General features: G+C 41.2%; 1 protein-coding gene across 7 annotated transcripts in view; it reads right to left on the reverse strand.

Annotated features, from left to right (window-relative positions):
* Positions 1-413: 413 nt before the first annotated feature.
* The window catches only part of LOC100079726 (UDP-glucuronosyltransferase 1A1-like), an 85413-nt gene continuing 62667 nt past the window's right edge, over positions 414-23159 (reverse strand). For all 7 annotated transcript variants that reach the window (XM_029068987.2, XM_007668745.3, XM_007668759.3 and 4 more), the window contains 4 exons: positions 11016-11147; positions 7717-7804; positions 2940-3159; positions 414-1199 (listed from right to left, as the gene is read on the reverse strand). In XM_029068987.2, coding sequence (XP_028924820.1) covers positions 902-1199; positions 2940-3159; positions 7717-7804; positions 11016-11147 — 738 coding nt within the window. In that variant the 3' untranslated portion in view covers positions 414-901. The remainder of the gene's footprint in view (positions 1200-2939; positions 3160-7716; positions 7805-11015; positions 11148-23159) is intronic.

A 23159-nucleotide genomic window follows, 5' to 3' on the forward strand; every position in this document is an offset into this window, starting at 1 on the left:
TAGTGTCATTAAGGTATTTAATTTGTTTCTGGAAACTTTCTGTTGACGAGGGATTCGTGGATTAGCCAGGCACACTGCTGTTGCATACATCTGAACTGTCCCCTTTGCTGAACTATAGTTAAGATTTACCTTGCAAACTGTGGCACAATCAGTGTTGGTATAGAGATGAAGGTGTAGCACTGAGAAAAAAGTTTGGACCCAAATTGGACCTGACCAGAAACGGTACTGATGAACCCTGATTAATGAATGTTCACTTCAGCTTTGACCCATAATCAAGCAGGAAAGGGCCATATTCAAATATAGTACTGGCCTGTACTCTAGATTCCCAAAACTACCTCCCAGTAGCATCTTTCACACCACTGAGAGAACATCCATTAAAAGAAAATTATTTTGTCCTCAAAAAAGGACACACATTCAGAAATTTGGTATGGATTTATTGAAGTGGGTACTGTACAACTTTACATATTAGTTGGTCACAGTCTAAGAACGAGAGCAAAATCTGCTACATCAGAGAAGGAAACTCACTTTCTCGTGGAGGGCAGGGAATGTGTCTGTTATATTGTTGTACTGTACTCTCCCAAGTGCTTAGTACAGTGCTCTGCACACAGTAAGCTCTAAATAAATATGATTGACTCTCTGTGCATCATTGAAGATTCATTGGAAAAAACCTCATAGTTTAGCGTGTCTTAATTTTGTTTTACTAGTTAAGATAAAAAGAAGAAGATCTGCTCTTCTTTATCAAAATTGAGTGTATTCCCTCCCAACATTTAGTGCAGTGCTCTGCACACAGTAAGTGCTTAATAAATGCTATTACTACTGCTTCATCAAGTGTATGTCCAGCTGTCCCAGTGTGAACAGAAACGTTCATTTTCTTCCTGGTCTAGCAATGAGATGGAACCTCTCAGTGCGACTTGTTTTTCTGGGACTTCTTAGCTTTCTCTTTCTTTGGGAAACACTTCCTGAAGCAAAACATGCAAGACTTAAAGAAGATGAAGAAGACGCTCAACGTAATGACCAGGAAGAAACCGATTACATCCAAGCAGTGATACTGGAACCAGTTGAGATCGTGGGCAGCAGGTCGCAGATGTGGGGCTCCTTTATGCTTCATCACAAATTCCACCCAGTGCACGGCAAGGTCAAGAGGCTCCACAGGTCGGTCTTTGTGAAGAGCCGAAAGACGCATGATGTTCTCTTTGTAGCTGAAAGTACCCCAACAAAAACAATCATGTGAATCCAGGGAAATGAATAAGAGGACCCCGGGTACCTATTGGCAATTTATTTATTTATTTTAATGTCTGTCTCCCCTTCTACACGGTAAACTCGCTGTGGGCAGGGAATGTGTCCGTTACACTGTTATATTGTAGAGAAGCAGCATGGCCTAGTGGATAAAGCATGGGCCTGGGAATCAGAAGTTCATGGGTTCTAATTCTGGCTCTGCCATTTGTCAGCTGTGTGACCTTAGGCAAGTCACTTCTCTTCTCTGTGCCTCAGTTACTTCATCTGTAAAATGGGGATTAAGACTAAGTACCCCATGTGGGACAGGGACTGTATCCAATCTGATTTGCCTGTATTCCCCCACAGTGTTTAGTACAGTGCCTGGCGCATAGTAAGCACATAACAAATACCACAGTTATTATTACTCTCCCAAGCGCTTAGTACAGTATTTTGCACACAGTAAGTGCTCAGTAAATATGATTGTCTGAAACCCTGCTGAATGCTTTTTTTTTAATTAACTCTGGCAGTTAGGCAGGGTTATAAAGAAACATACTTTGTCCATGGAACGATTTTCCCTATTTTGTTTTCATAGCTTTCTAGTGAAAATCTCTCAAATAACTGAATTAACTTTCTGAATTCCAGTAGAAACTGTGGCAGGGTCTGTAAACAGCAGGCTAGCTGAACTAGATTCCTCTTATGTCAGGGAAAATTATTTCAGAGGCATACTCCAATATGCCTGGGCTATTTTACTGTGAAATACTGGTTTCCATCTATGATTGGGGCCGAAATGCTGATAGTTCAGCTCAGTCATAGATGACATTAAACCCCTGGTCGGAGGAAGGATCCAGCAGAATTAATGAAGATGACTGATAGGGAGAGTAAAAGATGTTCCAAAATTTTAGGTTCTTTCAAAGAAATCTTTGAACCAGCATGAGCTGGAGAACTGAGATTTATTGTTAACCACTGGAATTGAAGAGGAGGATGAGAGAAGCAGTGTGGCTTAGTGTAAAGAGCAAAGGCCCGGGGTTCTAATCGCAGGTCCGTCACTTCCCTACTGTGTGACCTTAGGTAAGTCACTTAACTTCTCTGGGCCTCAGTTTCCTCATCTTAAAATGGGGATTCAATACCTCTTCTCTCTCCTAAGCCCTATGTAGGACAGGGTCTGTGTCTGACCTGATAATATTGTATTTACTCTAGAGTTTGGTCCAGTGATTGGCACAGAATAAACCCTTAACAAATACCACTGTAATTATTCCATGAATCATTTCATTTTTTCTAGGCTACTAAGGCTGGTGTTATAGTCATTCACTCATTCATTCAATCACATTTATTGAGCGCTTACTGTGAGCAAAGCACTGTGAGCAAAGTGCTTGGGAGTGTACAATATGACAACAAACAGACAAATTCCCACCCACAATGAGCTCGCAGTTTAGAGGGGAAATCTAGAGGAGGAGTCATGACAATAAAGCTAAAAGTTGCTTTTACAATTGGCCTTCTGAACAGAGGGATTTTTTCAGCAAAAACAAAGGGAAAACCCTCACGTTAACCAGATCCTGACCAGAAAATGAACAAGCTCAGCCGTTCCAAATTATTCTACGTCTCCATGGTGGATGTTACAAAATCGGAGATGGCTAATGCAATACAAAGAGAAACGAGAGCCAAGAGAATTACTTTAAAGTACATTTTAGAATCTGTGGAATTAAAAGAACCCTCCTTTCCCTTACCTTTTGTCAGTAATGACTGTTTTCAAGGCATTGCTTAAATCTTCAGATGTCATCTCCAGGACGTTCAGAATCACCCCTGCTCCTCGGGACTCAACGCGTTTAGCGTTATCCATTTGATCGCCAAATAACGGCAACAACACCATTGGAACTCCATTACATATTCCCTCGTATATGCCATGGGAGCCAGCGTGAGTGATAAAGGCCCGGGTCTTGGGGTGAGCTAGGATGAGAAAAAAAAAAGTCAGGGAGATTATAGTGTGTGGTTTGGCTATGCACTATTGGTATGCTACATCTCTCCCTCTACTTGGAGTCTTAGACTTTCAGACAGCACAAGTAGATTCAGCCTCATTAGGGGGCAATCGATCAATGGTAAGTATCGAGTGCCTACACTGTACTAAGCCCTAGGGAGAATGACACAGAAACAAGATTCACATTCCCATTCCCCAAGGAGTCTCCTGAAAGCCTTTTTTTTTTTAATAATAGTGTGCGCTTACCACGTGTTGTAGATATAAGTTAAATAGGCCAGTTACAGACCCTGTCCCCCCTGGGGCTCACAGTCTAAATAGGAGGGAGAACAGGTATTCAATCCCCATTTTGCGGTGGAGGAAACTGAGGCGCAGAGAAGTGACTTGTCCAAGGTCACACAGCAGAAAAGTGGCCGAGCCAGGATTAGAATCCAGGTCCTCTGGCTTCCAGGCCCTTGCTTTTTCTACTAGGCCATGCTGCTTCCCTTACATCTACCCGCAGCCTACGGATGGTTTGTTTTTGATTGTTTTATGGTATTTGTTAAGTGCTTACTATGTGTCAAACACCAGTCTAAGCACTGAGGTAGAGACAAGTTAATTAGGTCAGAGAATGTCCCTGTCCCTCATGGAGCTCACGGTCTAAGTAGGAGGGAGAACAGCTATTTAATCCTCATTTTACAGTTGAGGAAACTGAGGCGCAGAGAAGTTAAGTAACTTGCCCAAAGTCACACAGCAAGCAATTGACAGAGCCAGGATAAGAACCCAGGTCCTCCAACTCTCAGGCCTATGCTCTTTCCACTAGGCCCCGCTGCTTCTCTGCACTGATTGGTCAATCAGAGGTGCTCTGTGGTATCCCTTCAATTGACAGCCACCCGGACAACCCGTTTTGGAGCCGACTGCCTTCCTAGATGTAGAGACCACCGTTGGTCAGAGATTTCTCCTGATCAGTCTGAGATGGTCCCAGGCCAGAGATTTTTCTGATCACAAGGGGAGTATCCTGTCCCTGTCCCTAACTGTAACTATGGAGCAATGGTGCTCAGAGAATTCTGAATCATGAAGCACCCTGAATCTGAGACTGTCTGCACACCATCTCCTTGGCCTTTCACAATGAAAATTCCCATCCCAGGATTCACTTTTGAAAATCTACCATCTGCTCACCTGAGCAGGTGCACTTGTTCCCTTTTTCCTCATCTCCCGCCCCCCACCCCAACACCCCGACTCGCTCCCTTTGCTCTTCCCCCACTCCCTACCACCCCGCACCCAGCACATGTGTATATATGTACATATCTATAATTCTATTTATTTATATTAATGTCTGTTTTCCTGTTTTGATGCATATATCTATAATTCTATTTATTTATACTGATGCTATGGATGCCTGTTAACTTGCTTTGATGTCTGTCTCCTCCCTTCCTGACTGTAAGCCCGGTGTGGACAGCAATCGTCTCTCTTTGTTGCTGAATTGTGCTTTCCAAGGGCTCAGTAGAGTGCTCTGCACACAATAAGCACTCAGTACATACGATTGAATGAATGAACTTGTGGACACCGTTGAAGTGAGGCACAGGCTAAGCTGAGTCTGAAAACTCAGGGCAGAGGTATGGCCTAGTGGGAAGAGCACGGGCCTGGGAGTCAGAGGACCTAGGTTCTAATCCTGATTCTGCTGCGTACCTGCTGTGTGACCTTGGGCAAATCACTCAACTTCTCTGTGCCTCAGTTCTCTGATCTTCAAAATCAGGATTCAATACCTCCTACTTAGAATGTGAGCCCCATGTGGGACCTGATTATCTTGTATCCGCCTAAGTGCTTAGTACAATGATTCGGCCATAGCAAGCACTGAACAAATACGACTATTATCATTATTATCATAACCCCACCGAGGACACTCAGTCTTTAGAGAGCAAACTAAGTAAATCTTATGCTTTGACTGGCATAGATTATATTTTGGACACCCAAAACCCACATCTGTCCTGTCTACTCAGCTGCATTTAGCTCTTGGTTAGTGGGATCAGTTCAATATCATGCATGGCCTAGTGGAGAGAGCATGGGCCTGGGAATCAGAGGATGTGGGTTCTAATCTTGGCTCTGCCACATGTCTGCTGTGTCAACTTGGGTAAGTCACTTGACTTCCCTGTGCCTCAGTTACTTCATTTGTAAAATAAGGATTAAGACTGAGAGCTCCATGTGGGACGTGGACTATATCCAGCCTGATTACCTTGTATCTACCCCAGTGCTTAGAGCAGTGGTTGGCACATAGTAAGTGCTTAATAAATACACAATTATTATTATTATTAGTCTAATATCATATTCATATTAATGTCTGTCTTCCCCTCTAGACTGTAAATTCATTGTGGACAAGGAACATGTCTGCTAATTCAGTTGTATTATGTTCTTTCAAGTTCTTAGTACAGTGTTCTGCACATAGTAAGCACTCAATAAATGTGATTAATCGAATGATTGATCAGAGACAGTCTCTGTCAGTCAGAAGTGTAGCTTGAAAGGCCACAGTGTGATCTGTTACCAAGAATTGATCACTGTGACCTGAGAAGTCTTGCTGCAGGCTCTGGGCTCTCAAAAATAACAACCTGGGACTCTATGACCTGCTTCCCATGGACGCTTGCTCCATGTAAGGCCATGTGGCCTAGTGGAAAGAGCATGGACTCAGAGATGGACTTGGGTTCCATTCCCACCCTGCCACTGGGCTACTATGTGACCTTGGGTAAGTCACTTAACCCATCTAGGTTCAGCATTCTTGGCAAAATGGGGATTGTAAGCCCCACGTCAGACGAGGTTTGTGTCCAATCTAAGACGTCAATGGAGGTCTGTTTGCAGGGGCAGCTTCAGACATTTGGCTGCCCTGAGCCAGGGATAATTGTGCTTAACTCTCCCATTTGATATGGATACTATTTTATTATGCGGCAGGTGCACATATTTTATGTAATGTTATAATACATAACTGGGGGGAAAATCCATCTGAAGCGAAACCCCTGAGTGCTTCCTTCATTCTAAAAACCCCGTTTTCTCCTTCCAGGACACTGCTAATCCTGGCAGCATTTTAACAACAGCAATAAGAATAATAATTATGATACTTGTTAAGTGCTTTCTATGTGCTAAGCATTTTTCTAAATGCGGGGGTAGATACAGGTTAATCAGGTTGGGCACAGTCCCTGTCTGACATGGGACTCACAATCTTAATTCCCATATTACAAACAAAGTAACTGAACCCCAGGGAAGTTAAGTAACTTACCCAAGGTCATATAGCAGACATGTGGTGGAGCGGGGATTAAAACCTAGATCCTCTGACTCCCAGGTCCATGCCCTATGTGCTAAGCCATGCTGCTTCTCTTGACTTTTAGACTTCAGTGGATGGAGGGGTGGAAGAAGGGTTTTCACAGTTAAGCCTATAGAATCATCTCTCGGAGTGCTCCACATTAACCAGCCCATTACTTTATTCCTCAAAGAAGAGGTGGGGTTCATTATCGTTCTCTGATAGTTTTCATTCATTCAATCATACTTACTGAGCACTTACTGTGAGCAGAGCACTGTATTAAGCTCTTGGAAAGTACGATTCAGCAATAATGAAAGACAATTCCTCCCCACACCGGGCTTAGTATGCCTTATCGCAAAAGTCAGTCAATGGCTGAGCACCCGTGAAGCTTTTTATGCCTGAACTTTCCAAGCTATCTTCATACTCTAGCCATGCAAGCCTCTTCCATCACATTCTATGCTACCCAGACAACCTATTCTCCCTTCAACCAGAATAGCTGTGGAATGGGAGAATCAATCAATCAATGGTACTTAGTAAGCCTCACTGAGAATTAGATTAGTTGAACAAATTATACCTATAATTTATTTATTTATGTTAACCCCTGTCATCCCCTCTAGACTCTTACACTTGTTGTGGGCATGAAATATGTCTGTTAAATTGTTATATTGTTGTAATATGTTGTAATATTGTTGTAAAACATTGTTGTATTGTACATGAGAAGTAGCATGGCGTAGTGGATAAAGTATGGGCCTGGGAGTCAGAAGACTGTGGGTTCTATATCTGGCTCTGCTTTTTGACCTTGGGTAAGTTACTTCACTTCTCTGTGCCTCAGTAACCTCATCCATTAAACTGGGGAATGATTTGCTTGTATCCACCCAAGAGCTTGGTGTAGTGTCTGGCACACAGTAAATGCCTAATAAAAACAAATAATTATTATTATTACGCTCCCAGAAGCTTAGTACAGAGTGTTGCACCCGAAAGCTCTCAGTAAATATGATTGACTGACTATGACTTCACCGCCACCCTACCACTCGTTCATTCTCCTCTTTCAGAGCTTCACTGGTCTCATCCAATAATAACGACCCAAAATGCATCTTTCACCTTCTCATGACAGTCTGCTCCCTGAGTTGAGGAGGGAAATTGCTGCATTATGCTGTTGCCCACCATCCAGAGAGGATGCTTCTGCTTTATTTCCTTACATTATCTTTGAGCTCAACTCACTTGAACTTTTAAACCAAATATCCTCCCACCTTAGTCCCCATCATACCAAGCAGATCATTCTGAGGTAGCCACTTCACAAGTTTGGTGTTTTTTGCAAGATTTGCTGGTGGTTTTCCAGTATACCTCCAGAGGACCTCAGGGAAGCAAAAAGAACAACATTAAAATTAAGCAGAAGATCTTTCAACACAGCCACCATTTGGAGCTAGAAAACTCTGACTGAAGCTCTCAAGTTGACTAATAGAAAAAAAAAATCAAGGCTGGGAAAAAGAATAAGATCATATTGCAATAGTTAACTACTGAAGTTATAATATATTTAGTTATTATGGTCTCATAAGTGAAGCAGTATGATCTAGTGGGTAGAGCCCTGTGCTAGGATTTAGAAGGACTTGAGTTCTAATCCCAGCTTTACCACTTGCCTGCTGTGTGATCTTGGGCAAGTCACCTAACTTCTCTGTGCCTCAGTTACCTCATCTTTAAAATGGGGATTAAGACTGTGAGCCCCTTATGAAACATGGACTGTGCTCTCCTTGATTAGGTGGTATCGAGGAACTAGAGTGAAAGATACCTTAAGGGAAGTTTCAGATGCATCAGCATTTTGTCATTTGATAGAAAGAAAAAAAAATAAATACAATAGTTTTTTTTATATTATGCAAAATGAGACCCTCTTAGTGAGAGTATTATTAAACAATCAGTTATTGGCACAAATAGCGTTATAAACTTATTGAGGCAGTCTCCATTACCAAATCAGAGTTCTTCTTAGGAGAAATGAGAACAACTAATAATAAGCAGTCTGTCCTTCAGAGTCTCAGAAGGCCCTAAATGAGTTCAGAGTAAAGTTGAATTGGAAGTGAAGGAGCTGAACAACTTAATATTGAAAAGTTACATTTCTAACCAGCAAAAGACAGGAAAATTTAGGCAGAGATAAATTGCAAGGTCCTTAAGGGGAGTGATCATGACTAGTAGTACTCTCATACTCTCCCAGGCACTGAGTACCTACGGTAGGCATTCAATTAATCAATCACTATGCTACATATACTAAGTACAATAGAGTAGGGAGACACGATCCTTGCCTGCAAGGAACTTACAATCTAGCAGGGAAGACAAACATCAAAGAGTATAAGGATATGTATATAAGTGCCATGGGTAAAGTAGAATAATTATCAAAGGGGTGAGTAGACCCAGTGCATAAGTGTTATCAAAGGGAGAGAGAATAGGGTAGCCTTCCGGAGGAGATTGGATTTCAGTAGGGCTCGAAGATGGGGAGCGTTGAGGTCTGTCAGAGATGAAGATGAAGGTTTTCCAGGCATAAGCAGCTACAATGTGACAAGACTGAGGCACAGAAGGGAGGCTGGTGGTAGAGAAGTGAAGTTTCAAGCTGAGTTGTAGCTGGAGAGGAATGAAGGTAGACAGGTGGAAGAGAGCTGATTGATTTCTTAAAGCTGAAGGTGAAAAGTTTCTGCCTGATGTGGAAATCGACGTGATGTGGAAAACAACCATTGGAGTCTCTTGAAAAATGAGGAGATGTGAACTTAACATTTGTGTAGAAAAATGATCTGGGCAGCAGAGTAGAGCATTAACTGGGTAGGGGAGAGGTTGAATGCAGGAAGGTCAGTGAGGAGGCTGAAGCAATATTCGAGATGGGGTATGACAAATACTTGGACCAGTGTGTTAGTGCTTTGGATAGAGAGGAAGGGGCAGTTTCTAGAGGTGTTGTGAAAATAGAACTAGCTTGTCCCTAGTCTGTAAGCTTGTTATGGGCAGGGGAAGTGTCTGCTAATTCTGTTGTGTTCTCCCAGTCGCTTAGAACAGATCTCTGCACATAGTAAGCACTAAATAAATATGATTGACTGATTGATTGATTGATTTGGTGACTGACAATATTTGGGTTGAAAGAGACAGATGAGCCCAAGATAATGTTAACATTATGGGCTTATGAGACAAAAAGATTGGTGGTGTTCTCTATAGAGATGGGAAAGACAAGAGAAGGACAGAGCTGGAGTTGGAAGACAAAGAGTTCTGTTTAGAACATGTTTAGTTTAAGTCAGAGTAGAAATGTCTTGAAGGCAGGGGGGAAATGTGAGGCTGCAGAGAAGAAAAGTCAGGCCTGAAGGGATAGATTGGGGAATTACCAATTTAGAGATGGTAATTGAAGCTATGGGAGTGGATGAGTACTCTAAGGGAGTGGGTGTAAATGAAGTAATGAAGATTTAGAAGCAGTCCCAGAACTGAGGCTTGAGGGTCCCCCATAGTTAGGAGGTGGAAGGCAGGTGAGGAACTAGAGCAAAGATTGAGAAATAAGAGCCAAAGGGGTAGTAGGAGAACCATGAGAGGACAGTGTCCACAAAACTAAGGTTAGATAGTGTTTACAGGAGAAGTGGGTAGTCTGAAGTGTCAAAGGCAGCTGAGAGTTCCAGGAAGAGTAGAGTGGAGTAGAATCTGTTGAATTTGTCAAGGAGGAGGTCAGTAGTGGCCTTGGAGAGAGCAGTTTCAGTGGTGAAGTGTGGCAGAAGCCAGATCAGAGGGGATCAATGAGAGAGAGAAGAAGTGAAGGCAAAATGTGTAAACAACTTGTTTGAGGAGTTTGAAAAGGAATAATAAGAGGGAGATGGGTAATAACTGAAGGGAGAAGTGGGGTCCAGGGAGAGAGGTTGTTTTAGGATAGGTGGACATGTTTGAAAGGCACAAGGGAAGAAACCATTGCAAAGTGAATGATTGAAGATTACTGTCGGAAAGAAGAGATGGGGTAAGTTTGTGGGTTTTTTTAATGAGGTGTGAAGTGAAGGGGTTGGAGGCAAACGTGGAAGGCGTAGATTTTGAAAGGAGGCAGGAGATTTCCTCCTGAGACATGGCTGAGAAGGATGAGAGTGTGGATATGCGTAGGGGTGAGAGTGAGATGGGACTGGAGAGATGAGGGAGAAATTTCTAGGGAGTTCACGCTTGAGGGCTTCAATTTTGTAGATGAGCTAGATGGCATGGTCACCAGAGGCGAGAGGTGGGGATGTGAGGAGATGGAGTTTAAAGAGGGAATTAAAAGTCAGAAACAGCTAACATGGGTGATGGGCAAGGGAGTCAGTAAGGGAAGAAAAGTATTGTTGCTTTATAGAGGAGAGAGCAGAGTTTTAGGAGATGAGGATGAGTTAGAGATCAACAGGGATAGCCGAATGTCTCAATTTGAACCAGCAGTGGTCCTTGGCCTTAGCATGTAAGTGGAGTAGGCATACTCAATTAATACCAATGATGGATTAATTGAGATAGGGATAGAGAGACAGAAAAATAGAAAGAGAGACAAGAATAGAGGGATAGAAAGATAGAGACACAGACAGAGAGAAATGGGCTTTTTCTTACTGTTTGAGGTATTCGTCCCAAAGCTTCAGCAATTTCCATTGCTTTCTTCACTGGAATTTCTGAGACCATTGAACCCAAAGAGAAGACCACAATTCCATGTTCCCCAGAATCATTCACATAGTCCTGAAATTCCTAGAAAGAAACAAAAACAATTGGTTTTATTTTTCACATATAATGGATATATCAATAATTATTGCTAGCTACCTTATGCTCCTGGTGCAAACTTTTTTTAAAGAAAGAAAGAGCATCAAAAGACATGGCGAACCTAGAGAGAAAAACATTCATTGGTAAAATACATCCCTTTATAATTAGACCAATATCATATAGTCTATGAAAATAAAACATTCCTTACCATAATAATAATCATGATACTTGGTGAGCACTTACTCCATGTCAAGTACTGTACTAAGCACTGGGGTAGGTACAAGTTAATCAGGTCCCACAAAGGGCTCACGCTCTAAGTAGGAGGGAGGACAGGTATTGAATCCCCATTTTGCAGATGAGAGAACTGAAGCCCAGAGAAGTTAAGTGATTTACCCAAGGTCACCCAGCAGGCATGTGGTGGACCGGGGATTAGGACCCAGGTCCCTGGCTCCCAGGCCTGTGCTCATCCCACTAGGCCATGCTGCTTCCCAAACCATACTAAAAAGAACATAGTCTCTGTGAAAGTGAAAAGCTCTTCAAGTGTAGTATGGTACGTACCATTTATTTATAATTGAATCAATGAAATAAAATCATCTTTTAAGCAGTAATTTATCTACTTTCAGTATTCAGAAATAAATACACTGACTTTTTCCAGGCAGTGTGGAACTGAGGAGCTTGAGAGAAACTCAACAGGGAAGTGGAGAATAGGGAGACACAGTTAGAAATGGCATGTCATCCTGGAAGCATTCCCAGTACCTTGCTCTAAAGTGATGCATATATGTCACACTGTGTTGGAATTGGATGAAGAAATAGTACACTCTGAGTCACAGGCCTTAAGGGAACCAAAATCCCAGGAGGCAGCGGCTTTGTCACAAGCCAAATCGTCAAGAGACTCAGGGAAAGGAGTCAGTCAAAGAAAGCTGCTGAAGTGGAAGAGAAACATGAGGAAAACAAGCAATGGATAGAATTCAGGATGAAGCCGCGAGAAAGTGTAGCTAGGTAATTGGACACATTTAATGAAAAGAACATCTTGCAGGAGTGATTAATTGATTCTCTCCACCTGCCAGTGCCTCCCAGAGTCTGATCTGTGTCTCACTACCCTCCCACCACCAAGTCCCCTCTCTCCCCTCTTTTCCTCTATATCTGTGGTAAGAGTGCTTTGGCTGAATGGAATGTGAGAACCCAAGGGGACATCTCAGAAAGAAAGGGGCAACATTCTGTGACTCTTACCAGGATGCCAGGATGCCCAACATCTAATGTTTTCATTTATTTTAAAGATACCCCCTTGGCTTCCATTCTAAACTTGAATTTTTTCTATGTTTTCTGAGAGTAACTGTATTGGAGGAGTTATTACCAATCCTTGCGTGTCCCTCCCTGAGGGAAGTGAGAATATTTACCAAGACAATCAGAGCAAGGGATTGTATGAAGTAGAGAAGGGTAGGTAGTTGGAGAAGGAGACCTTCAGCCGGCTTGGGGCCAAGGGTTGAGAGCAGTGTGCATGGGAGAGCTCGGTCTATGAACCTGAGAGAACATAGGGCCGGGGAGAGATCAGAATGAATAAATATGATTGAATGAATGAATGAATCAGAGAAGATTCCAGGTGAGGCCTAGGATATCCTGAAGGTCGGGAATCCAGAGTTAGGACTAAGGAGGAGCAGCACTTCTCTCCCCATTGGGGAGAAAATATCCTGAGAGATCTTGGTATTCAAATGACTCGGAGAGGGCGAGACTGGAATCTGGGATGTCCCACAAGAAGATGGAAGAAGGACCAGAGGAATGTGAGCCCCAAGATGCTTCCAGGAAGGAACGGGGTCTTGAGGGGAAAAGTATTAGCTCTACGAAAAGTTAGTTTAAAATAGAATGATTTCATTGTTACCAAATTAAGAAATGATTAAACAGTATTGAGATCACAGATCCTGGTGACTGCCTGCAGAAGGAGAAGCTGCTGGACCTGAGGAGGTATGTGGACAGGGAGGGAGGAGCATTTGCTCTTGCATCCAGCTCTGAGAGAGAGTTGGTAGGCTAGACTCTGTTGACTTTTTGCCTTTGGGGAGTCATCTGGGCTTCAGTAGGGGTGTGGAGGCAGCAGTAGGGGTGCAGGGACTTGGGGAACACTGAGTGAAACTTCCCAAACCTATGTTTCAAGAACAAAAGAACTGGAAAGGTTTAGGACCCAGCGGAGACTGTCCAGAGTCCAGACATTTGTAAAGTGACTCAAGGGGCTCTTTCAGTTGGGATTTAGGGCTCAGATCCCCCAGTTATATCACAGAGGGACCAAAATAAAAGGGATCGGACATTGAGAAGCCTCTGTTTCAGGATCACAAGATAGAATTATTGTAAAATACAGAGTCAGAAGACGTCAATACTCTACCACTATTTGATGAGAAGGGAAAATAGGATCAGTAAGGGCAGCAACAAATCTATTTTCCACCAAATAAATCACTATGTCATTGTTGAACCAAATGTTCCTATATGAAGTGGCTGCAATGGTATTAACAATTTTTATCATTTTAAATGATCCCAAGGGCCTATCCAGCAAAATTATTTGAATCTAAATACCAATGGATGAAAGATACTGGATGCCATTTCCACATGAACTTGGGTAATGGTTTTTATCTACATGGGTGTTTCAAGTGTAGCAACTACTATTTCAAATCCTCTCTGCCCCATTTTGCAGTTTTGGAAGCCATGGACATCCACCCAAAGGCATCAATAGCAGCTTCTTCAGCCTGCGTAGCAAAAGTGTTCTTTAATTAGCTAACCCACATGCACCACTAAGACAGTGGGATTTAATCAGCTAACCCATGCCGCTCTTTTTTTTTTGGTAGTTGTTAAGCACTCACTATGTGCCAGGCACTGTACTGAGCTCTGGGGTAGATACACATTAATCAGGTTGGACACAGTCCCTGTCCCACATGGGGCTCACATTCTTAATCCCCATTTTATAGATGAGGTAATTGAGGCCCAAGAGAAGTTAAATGACTTGCCCAAAGTCACATAGCAGACAGGTGGTGTCTTCTTTGACTGCCTCCAGTGTCATACCACCAGGCTAAAATCAGTTAGGTGTTGAAATTTAAGGTTAATATAATAAAGTACATAGTTTTCTGTCCTTCAAATTTGATTCCACTACAGTTACATCATGATCACATCAAGAATCTCTGAATCTCAGCACTCTCCTGACATTACTGGCTATATGGTCAAATTCTGGACAACATTTGAAACTCACTGGTTCTGTGAAAGTATTCTTCCACAAAACGGTCAAAATCAAGTTTAGAGTAACCATCATTGTTGAGAACCTGGAGTCATAATTGAGCTTGCCCTGACAGAATTCACCCCACAGTGTTTGAGAAATAGCTTAGTCTGGGAAGCCCAGTATTCTCACTGATTTTGATGAGAATTGATCTATGGCTAGTACTCTGCTATAGCTGTCCAATTTTGCACTAGTAAAGTTGATTAAACTGTTTTTTAATCCTATTGTTTGCCACCAACCTCTTGCCAACATCCTGCCTCTGGACGGGAGAATGCCCTTTTTCTTCATATCTGACAGACAATTACTCTACCTTCAAAGCCTTATTAAAAGCCAAGCCTCCTTGGACTAAGCTCTCATTTCCTCTTCTCCCACTCCCTTTTGTGTTGCCTTTGCATTTCATTCAGTTGTATTTATTGAGCACTTACTGTGTACAGACCACTGTACTAAGCACTTGGGAGAGTACACTATAATAAAAAACTAGCACATTCCCTGGCCAAAATGAGCTTATGGTCTAGGGAGAGAGATAGACATAAATATAAATAAATAAATAAATAAATAAATAAAGAACAGATATGTACCTAGGGACTGTGAGGCTGGGAGTGGGGATGAATAAAGGAAGTAAGTCAGGGTGATGCATGAGTAAGTAGGGGAAAAGAAAAGGAGGGCTTAGGCTTCCTTCCTTCCCCTTGGAGTAATTGTGCATTTGGATTTGCACACTTTATTCACTCCTCTCTCAGCCCCACAGCACTGATGAGCATATCCATAATTTTTTTCATTGCATTCATGTCTCCATTCCTCTCTAGACTATATGATTTTTGTGGGCAGGGAACATGTCTAACAACTCTCTTATCTGTGCCCTCCCAAGCACCTAGTAAGCACACAGTAAGAGCTCAATAATATGATTGATCATTTGACTGAAAAATTCATACATTTGAATAGTTACAGTCTATATTTCACCATTATTATCAATAAAAAAAGAATGTGACCCACCTACACATTTATTCTTGTTCATATGGCCTACCAATGCTGTACACACTACAAGCACTTAATAAAGATAATTAATTGGTTGATCGATGGTTAACTTGGATGCCCCTGGCCTAGCCCGACTTCGTCTGTCTTACCCGGATATTGATAACCTAATCACCTCCTTTGACCAGTGTTTTTTTTTTACTGTGTTGAGGATGATTAGATGTAAGCTGTTTTTAGATATGCCATATTATGATGGAACTGGATGGAAAAGTGAGAAAGCTTGAGCCACAGGCCATAAGTGACCTACATTCTCAAGAGGCAGTGTCTTTGCCTTAGGCCTTACTGGCAAAAGAATCAGGGAAGAGTCTATTTAAGAAATATGCTGAAGTAGAAGAAAAACAAGAGGAAAAGAAGCACATGATAGGATGCAAGGTACAACCTTGAGAGAGAGGTTGACCTGTAAATATTTTCCAAAAGAAACAGTGCATGATACTTTGCCAACAACCAGTCAATAGTATTGATTGAGAGCCTACTGAGTGTAGAATATTTTACTTAGTGCTTGAGAGAATTCAATATAGTTAGAAGATATGATCCCTGTCATTAAGCTTACAAACTGATCTTGGAAACAGAGACAAATTTATTTATAGAAAGAAAAGAAAGGGAAAATGGAAATACAGATGAATAAGTACTTAGTTAATAGAGTATATAAATCTATATGAGCATGTGTGTAATGAATGCATCACAGTGTAATTGGAATAGAAGACGTGAATAGGTCGACTGTGGATATATAGGCTGGGGAGAAGAAAAATGAATCAGAAAAGGCTTCCTGGGGAAGGTGTGAGTTCAGAAAGTCTTTGAAGACAGGGACAACGGTGTACTGTTGGATCTAAAGGGGAAGGTAGTTCCAGAATATGGAGATGGGAGAGATGAAAATGAAGTACCATGAGCAAGGTAGCTAGAAAGGAATGAAGAGTGTGAGCTGGGATGGAGTAGGATAAATGGAATAGATAAATAAGCAAGAGAAACAGAGTCAGTGAGGTGCACTGAAGCCAATAGTCAAGAGTTCCTGTTTTTGTGAGAGGAAGTTGTTAACTGAATTCTGAAAGAGGAAAATAGGCTATGTAAGGATATTTAATTTCTCATAGTGGGATGGACTCTGTGCTGATGCACTCTGTGTTTCATGGTTTCTGCTTATTTGTCCACCGGTATATATGTATCACAGACTAGAGTTAGAAAGTCACACCACACTGTAATATTTAAGCTTTCACCTAAACTCTACTGAATACTAATCTCCAGAAAATATGATCTCTCAAATGAGTTCAGAAACTTTAAAAGGACTCTGACACCACAAAGACCATAACAAACGACTCTGGTTGTAGTTCATTGCTCACATCACAAAGAAAATAATTCAGAAAGAGCTTTTTAAGCCAAACTGTTTAAACAATATCCAGGTTGATTCTATGGCCATGTTTAAATCAGAGACTCTTCCTAAGATTAAAAACCAAGCATGTTGATTAGATCACACTAAGTCATATCATGATAATAAAAAAAAAGTACAGATCATGGGAAAAGACATATCAATTCTACTGTTAAAAGCCAGTCACAGTACACTAAAGAAATCTTTAAATATACCATTCACAACATACAAACAAGAAAGCAAGTTGAGAAAGAGGAGGAAGGAGTCATTATAGTTATTTCGATAGTATTTATTAAGCACTTGCTATATGTCAAGCATTGTTCTAAGGTGATTTCTGCTCCTTATCTCAGCCACCTTCATTGCTCACATAGCCAAGGGCCCGTTGAATTTGTTTGTAGCTCTGGAAATTTCCAGAAACTTCCCAGGCTAGGGGACTGTGTTCTGTGGATCAATGAGGGCAGTGCACTTTCAAGTAAACAAGGGTATGTCGGGCAATGTTCACAAACTCATTGTGGAGTCATGTCCTTGGGTCAACCACCTTGGGTCAACAGAGTGGTTTAGTGGATACAGCATAGGCCTGGGAGTCAGAAGGATCTGGATTCTATTCCAGGTGCTGCCACAGGTCTCCTTTGTGACCTTGGGCAAGTCACTTAACTTCTTCGGGTCTCAGTTACCTCATCTGTCAAATGATGATTGAGACTGGGAGCCCCATATGGGACAGGAACTGAGTCCAACCTGATTAACTTTTATCTACTCAATGTTTAGAACTGTGCTTGGCACATAGTAAGCACCTAACAAGTACCATTATTTCTGAAGTGTAAATCACTAATTCATGTCTCTATGTGTGTTACTGAAGTATTGGATACATCCTTAAAACTGGAAGGATAAATACTATTGATTGATTGATGCTAAGCCACAAAATTCCAAGTAAAAACAATGCATCGCCAAGGCTTTCTTCTCCTCCACAAAGTGGCTGACAGTCAGGCAAAAAAGAATGCCACATACTATTCTAGAAACCCAAAGTGGTCAAAAAAGTGCTATCATTCTTCTGCATAAAAACTTATGAAGAATATAGGGAGGTTTTCTGAGTTTTACTGGAGTCTCATACAATTTGTCTTGTCCTTAAAAGAATCAAATTTATTAGCAAAACAGTTTATTAAAACTAATTCAACTAACAAGAAAATATTCTCTGGAAAGCTTTCTGAATGTACAAATTATATTTCTAGGGAGATAATAATAATAATAATGATAATAATAATAATGTTGGTATTTGTTAAGCATTTACTATGTGCAGAGAACTATTCTAAGCACTGGAGTAGATACAGGGTAATCAGGTTGTCCCACCTGAGGATCACATTCTTAAAACCCATTTTACAGATGAGGTAACTGAGGCACAAAGAAGTTAAGTGACTTGCCCACAGTCACACAGCTGACAAGGGGCAGAGATGGGATTCGAACCCATGACCTCTGACTCTCAAACCCGTGCTCTTTCCACTGAGCTTCGCTGCTTCTCTGAGATGGGGAAAGTGGGGGAAAATCTCCAACTGGGATTGAGGGATTGATTTAGGAGGGAAGGTAATTTCTCTTTTAAAATTTCACTTTTCAGGAATCAGTCAATAGAATCACTAATCAAGAAGCATGTACATTGTAAGAACACTTCCTGAATGATGCAATAAATATTACGTGCCAGCTGGATTGAATAGAAATGAAAATCAGTAATATCATGAGTGACCAGTGCCCAGGTATTCCTGATGTGGGAGGAAGACTGAATTATGACTTAAAAACCCACCATGATTAAAACTTCTAGATGGGGAAGTGGATAATGTATGTAAGCAATATCTGGCTTAGGATACCTAAAGCACTGCCCATGAATTGGAAGCAGTATTTTAGATTTTTAACACACAAAAAAAATGAAAGTCAACTGAACTCTGAAAGGTGAAAATTACCAACAATACATGTCCTGAGAAGAAATTTCCCACACCTTAGGTCTCAAAAATGTACAAATCAGAGCCACAAATTAACATGAATCCCCAAGGACTCACCATGAAAGGTTTCCTGATCCAAGATTTAGATCCAGGAAAGAAAATACTTCAGGATATAACAATTCTGTTGCCTGAAAAATTTTCATCACCTTTCCAGCAAACACCTCTCTCAAATTCTTCAGTAGTCACAATGGGTCAAATTAACCTAGGACCTGAGTTCACTCACAGTTTTCTAAACGTTAATTCAAGACCACACTAAATGCATTATTTCTCACTCCAAATATCTACATTTCATTTAATCCTCCCTACTGGGAAGACTAGATCAAATTCAGCTCCATAGAATTTATGGAACAAAGGTGTCCACACAGAGACATTAACACCACGTTTTCACTTGTCTCAGTCAGAATGAAATCACTTCATAGAAACTCTTAGCTCCCCAGGCACACAAGGGAAAATGCCAAGGAAAGGTTTCCTGAAACCACAATTTGGGTTGGCATCTTAGTGTCAACCAAAGAGAGCACTAATCATTAGCATCCCATTCATTTTCTATGGCTTCCAATAGTCTTAACAGAATTCACACCACCTGTCAGTTCTCTCCTCCCACCTACCTTCCAACATGATTTACCCTTTCTACCCTCCCTCTCGGTGATGGAATCTCTTGGGTGCAAGAATAGATGTCCTGTGGCTCCCATTTCACTCCCCTCCCCCCATCGCTCTATCATCAGATTGACACATCATCACGAAAAGCATTACCAGGGCAGGCTATCAAGACACAGAGATTTTCATTTCAGCACAAATCACCAAGCTGAGATAGCTGATTTCTCACCACACAGTTCATTTCTCCAACAAAGACCGTGTTGGGCATCACTGGCTTTGGGTAGTTAAAGACAAAGATGGACCTTTAAAGCCAAACTGAGCTATTAATTAGGAGCTCTTTCAGAATCACATCTCTCTGAAGAAACTCCTGGACCAGATCCTCATATGCAGAGTAGAGTGAAAAACAAAACAGATATTCCACCACAACCAAAAGCAAGTTATTTAAATGCTGCAGGATTATCATGTGGTCTGAAGTAACTGAAAAAGCAAGGGGGACAAAAGAAAGTAGGGTTGGGCATTGAGAAGCCTCTGTCTCGAGACTACATGGAATAGATATCATAAAATACACAGTTCGGGGAGAGAGGTGCTCAGCCAAAATTTGACCACAAGGGAAAACTGGATCAGTCAAGATGGCATCAAATTGTTTTTCTTCTAAGTACATCATCAAGTCTTTGGTGCATACAGTGTTTCTACATGAAGAGATTGCAATTGTTTTAGTTATTGTTAAAATTCACATAATTGCATTATACTTATCCAGTAAAGTATATCTTGTAGAAACAGTAGTAGCAAAATATTTTAGCTGCATATCCAAATATTCTTCAGTGAAAGATTCTGGATGCAGTTTTGAGGTGTAGGATGGTGAGGGTTTTATCCTCAAGGATACTTCTGGAGCAACAACCACTATTTCAAGACCTCTGGCTGAGTTTATGAATTATTCTATCCCCATCCATACTTCCATCCCCAGGTATCCCCAAGAGTTTCTTCCCCTCAGTCAAGTGACTAACAGTCAGGCAAAAGAGAATGCCACATACTATTCTAAAAACCCAAAGAGGTAAAGGTGTTATCATTCTTCACTGTTCAAGATTGGAAGGATTTCTGAGTTTCACTGTGCCTTAAATACAGTTTCTGGCTTTGAATTATTAATGATTCATTTTCCTTCATGAGGAAATTAATCAATCTGTTTAAACCCTACACTTCAGGATAAAAAAAGTCATCAGTAGCAAAATCTTCTGTAGTAGAAAGCACCTACTCAGACAACTCCATGTTCTTTCTTGTATCACTGTGCCATTTATCAACAGTTCATAGCACTTATAATTACCCAACCTAACTCTTTGATGACTCAGACCCTAAAATCTCCCAGATTACCAAATAGTCCTATTTCCTAAAACAGAATATTCTTTCAAAATCTTTTCTCTAAGGATCAGTAAGGCCCACAGTATTATAAATCTCATCTATTTGCTTAACCAGTGCATGAAATCTAAAAGGGCATACAGTCCTCCTGCCTCTTTATCACAGAGTTTTGTTGATCTTTTGGAGAATTCCACAAACTCTTTTTTTAGGTCTAGAGCACTCATCCTACTCGTTTCAATCAATGTTAAATCAAATCTTCTTAATACTAGGCAAGATGTAGATGTAGCCAACTCTACAAACTCTTTTTTTTAGGTCTAGAGCACACATCTTACTCATTTCAATCGATGTTAAATCAAATCTTCTTGATACTAGCCAAGATGTAGATGTTCTACCACAATGCGTGTTTCCATTTTGGCTGGGACATGGTAGCAAACCTAGGAAATGTTCTTCCTTTCACCTTCTTTCCACTTGCAGTTCTACCTTCACATAATTTCTATAATCCACCCTTTCCTCTCTATCCAAACTGCCACTATGTTGATCCAAGCATTTATCCTATCTCACCTTGACTACAGCATCTGACTCTTCACTGACCTCCCTGCCTCCTGTTACTCTCCACTCCAGTCCATACTTCACTCCACTGTCCAGATTATTGTTTTAATAAAAGGATCGACCCACATGTCCCCACTCCTCAAGAAACTCCAGTGGTTGCCCATCCACCTCCCCATTAAACTCCTTACCATTGGTTAGCAAGCATTCAATCAGCTCACCCTCTGCTACCTTACCCCACTGATCTATGAAAGCTCAGCTGGCACAGTTCTTTCCTCTAATCCCAGCTTGGTCCACTGTATCTTGAGGTACTATCTACTATCCTCCAAAAACTGCTTTTGAGGACAGGGGACTGAGGAACTTGACCTTCAAGGAGATAGGGGTAGGTGAGGCAAATGTGTTATGGATCAATACACTATCAACCTGACAATTCTTTAAACAGTTGAGCTTGAAAAGTTCTTTCTAGATTCCTTTTTGTGTGTGGTGTAATGACCCTTTTTTCATTTCTTATGTGATTCAGTCAGTGGTATTTATTGAGAGCTTACTTTGCACAGAGTACTATGGATTTTAAATCTTTTTGAGAAAATTATTCAGTAAACTTTCTATTATTAGATGTTAAAATTGCCAAGCTAGCAGTAGCAATGTTGAGGAGTTTGAAATATTATTTATTGAGTCTATGTAGCTATGTAGCACTTAATATGCCCTAGAGTTATGGTTGTGTTTTGAAAAATAGCAACATGTGGTTGACTCCAACCTATGTGTGGTTTGACAGACTTCAATCAAATAATCAATCAATGTTATTTATTAAGCACTTATTGTGTGAGGAGCACCATGTTAAATATTTGGGAGAGTATAATATAAAAGATTAGGTAAACATGCTCCCAGCCCAGGAATATACAGTCCAGCGGTGGAGACAGATGTCAAATTACAGGTAGACAATTATGCCAAGGTATAAGAACATATACATGAATGTTGTGACATGGAGTGAATATCAACGTGATTAAGGGGAACAGATTCAAGTGCATAGGCGATGTGGAATAATAATAATGTTGGTATTTGTTAAGCACTTACTATGTGCAGAGCACTGTTCTAAGCGCTGGGGTAGACACAGGGGAATCAGGTTGTCCCACGTGGGGCTCACAGTCTTCATCCCCATTTTACAGATGAGGTAACTGAGGTGCAGAGAAGTTAAGTGACTTGCCCACAGTCACACAGCTGACAAGTGGCAGAGCTGGGATTCAAACTTATGACCTCTGACTCCAAAGCCCATGCTCTTTCCACTGAGCCACGCTGCTTCTAGGGAGAATAGAGGAAGTCAGGGTTTAATCAGAGGAGACCCATGATCTTAGTAGAGCTTTGAATAGGGGGAGAGTGGTTATGTGTCTCATACAAAGAGGGAGGCTAGGCTGTTCCAGGCCAGCGGGAGGATGTGGGCAAGGGGTTGGTGGTGAGACAGATGAAATCAAGATACAGTAGTAGGTTGATATTAGAGGAGCAAAATGTGTAAGAAAGCAGAGATTAATCAACCCATCAGTGGTAGTTAGCGAGCACGGGTTCTGTGTAGAGCAGTTTAGTAAGTGTTTGGGAGAGTTGGTAGAATAAATCAGGTAATCCTCATAAAACTAAAAAAAACAAGAATTAATCTTGAATGATCTATATAAAAAGTTACCAACTGGATTGAACAGTAATGAAAATCAAACAAAAACCAACCTATAAGTGATGTCTGAAAATACTGTCATTAATTACTGCCATAGAAAGAACTGTGATTTAAGGAGAAACTGATTAAGACCATTAAAGGGAGCAGGCTACATCAACAGTGGCTGGGATAGAATATATATAAAATGAACCAACTTGAGACACAGTATGGACTAGTGGATAGAGCATGGGCT

The sequence above is a fragment of the Ornithorhynchus anatinus genome, chromosome 7 (genome assembly GCF_004115215.2).
Source record: "Ornithorhynchus anatinus isolate Pmale09 chromosome 7, mOrnAna1.pri.v4, whole genome shotgun sequence".
NCBI classification, from domain to species: Eukaryota; Metazoa; Chordata; class Mammalia; order Monotremata; family Ornithorhynchidae; genus Ornithorhynchus; species Ornithorhynchus anatinus.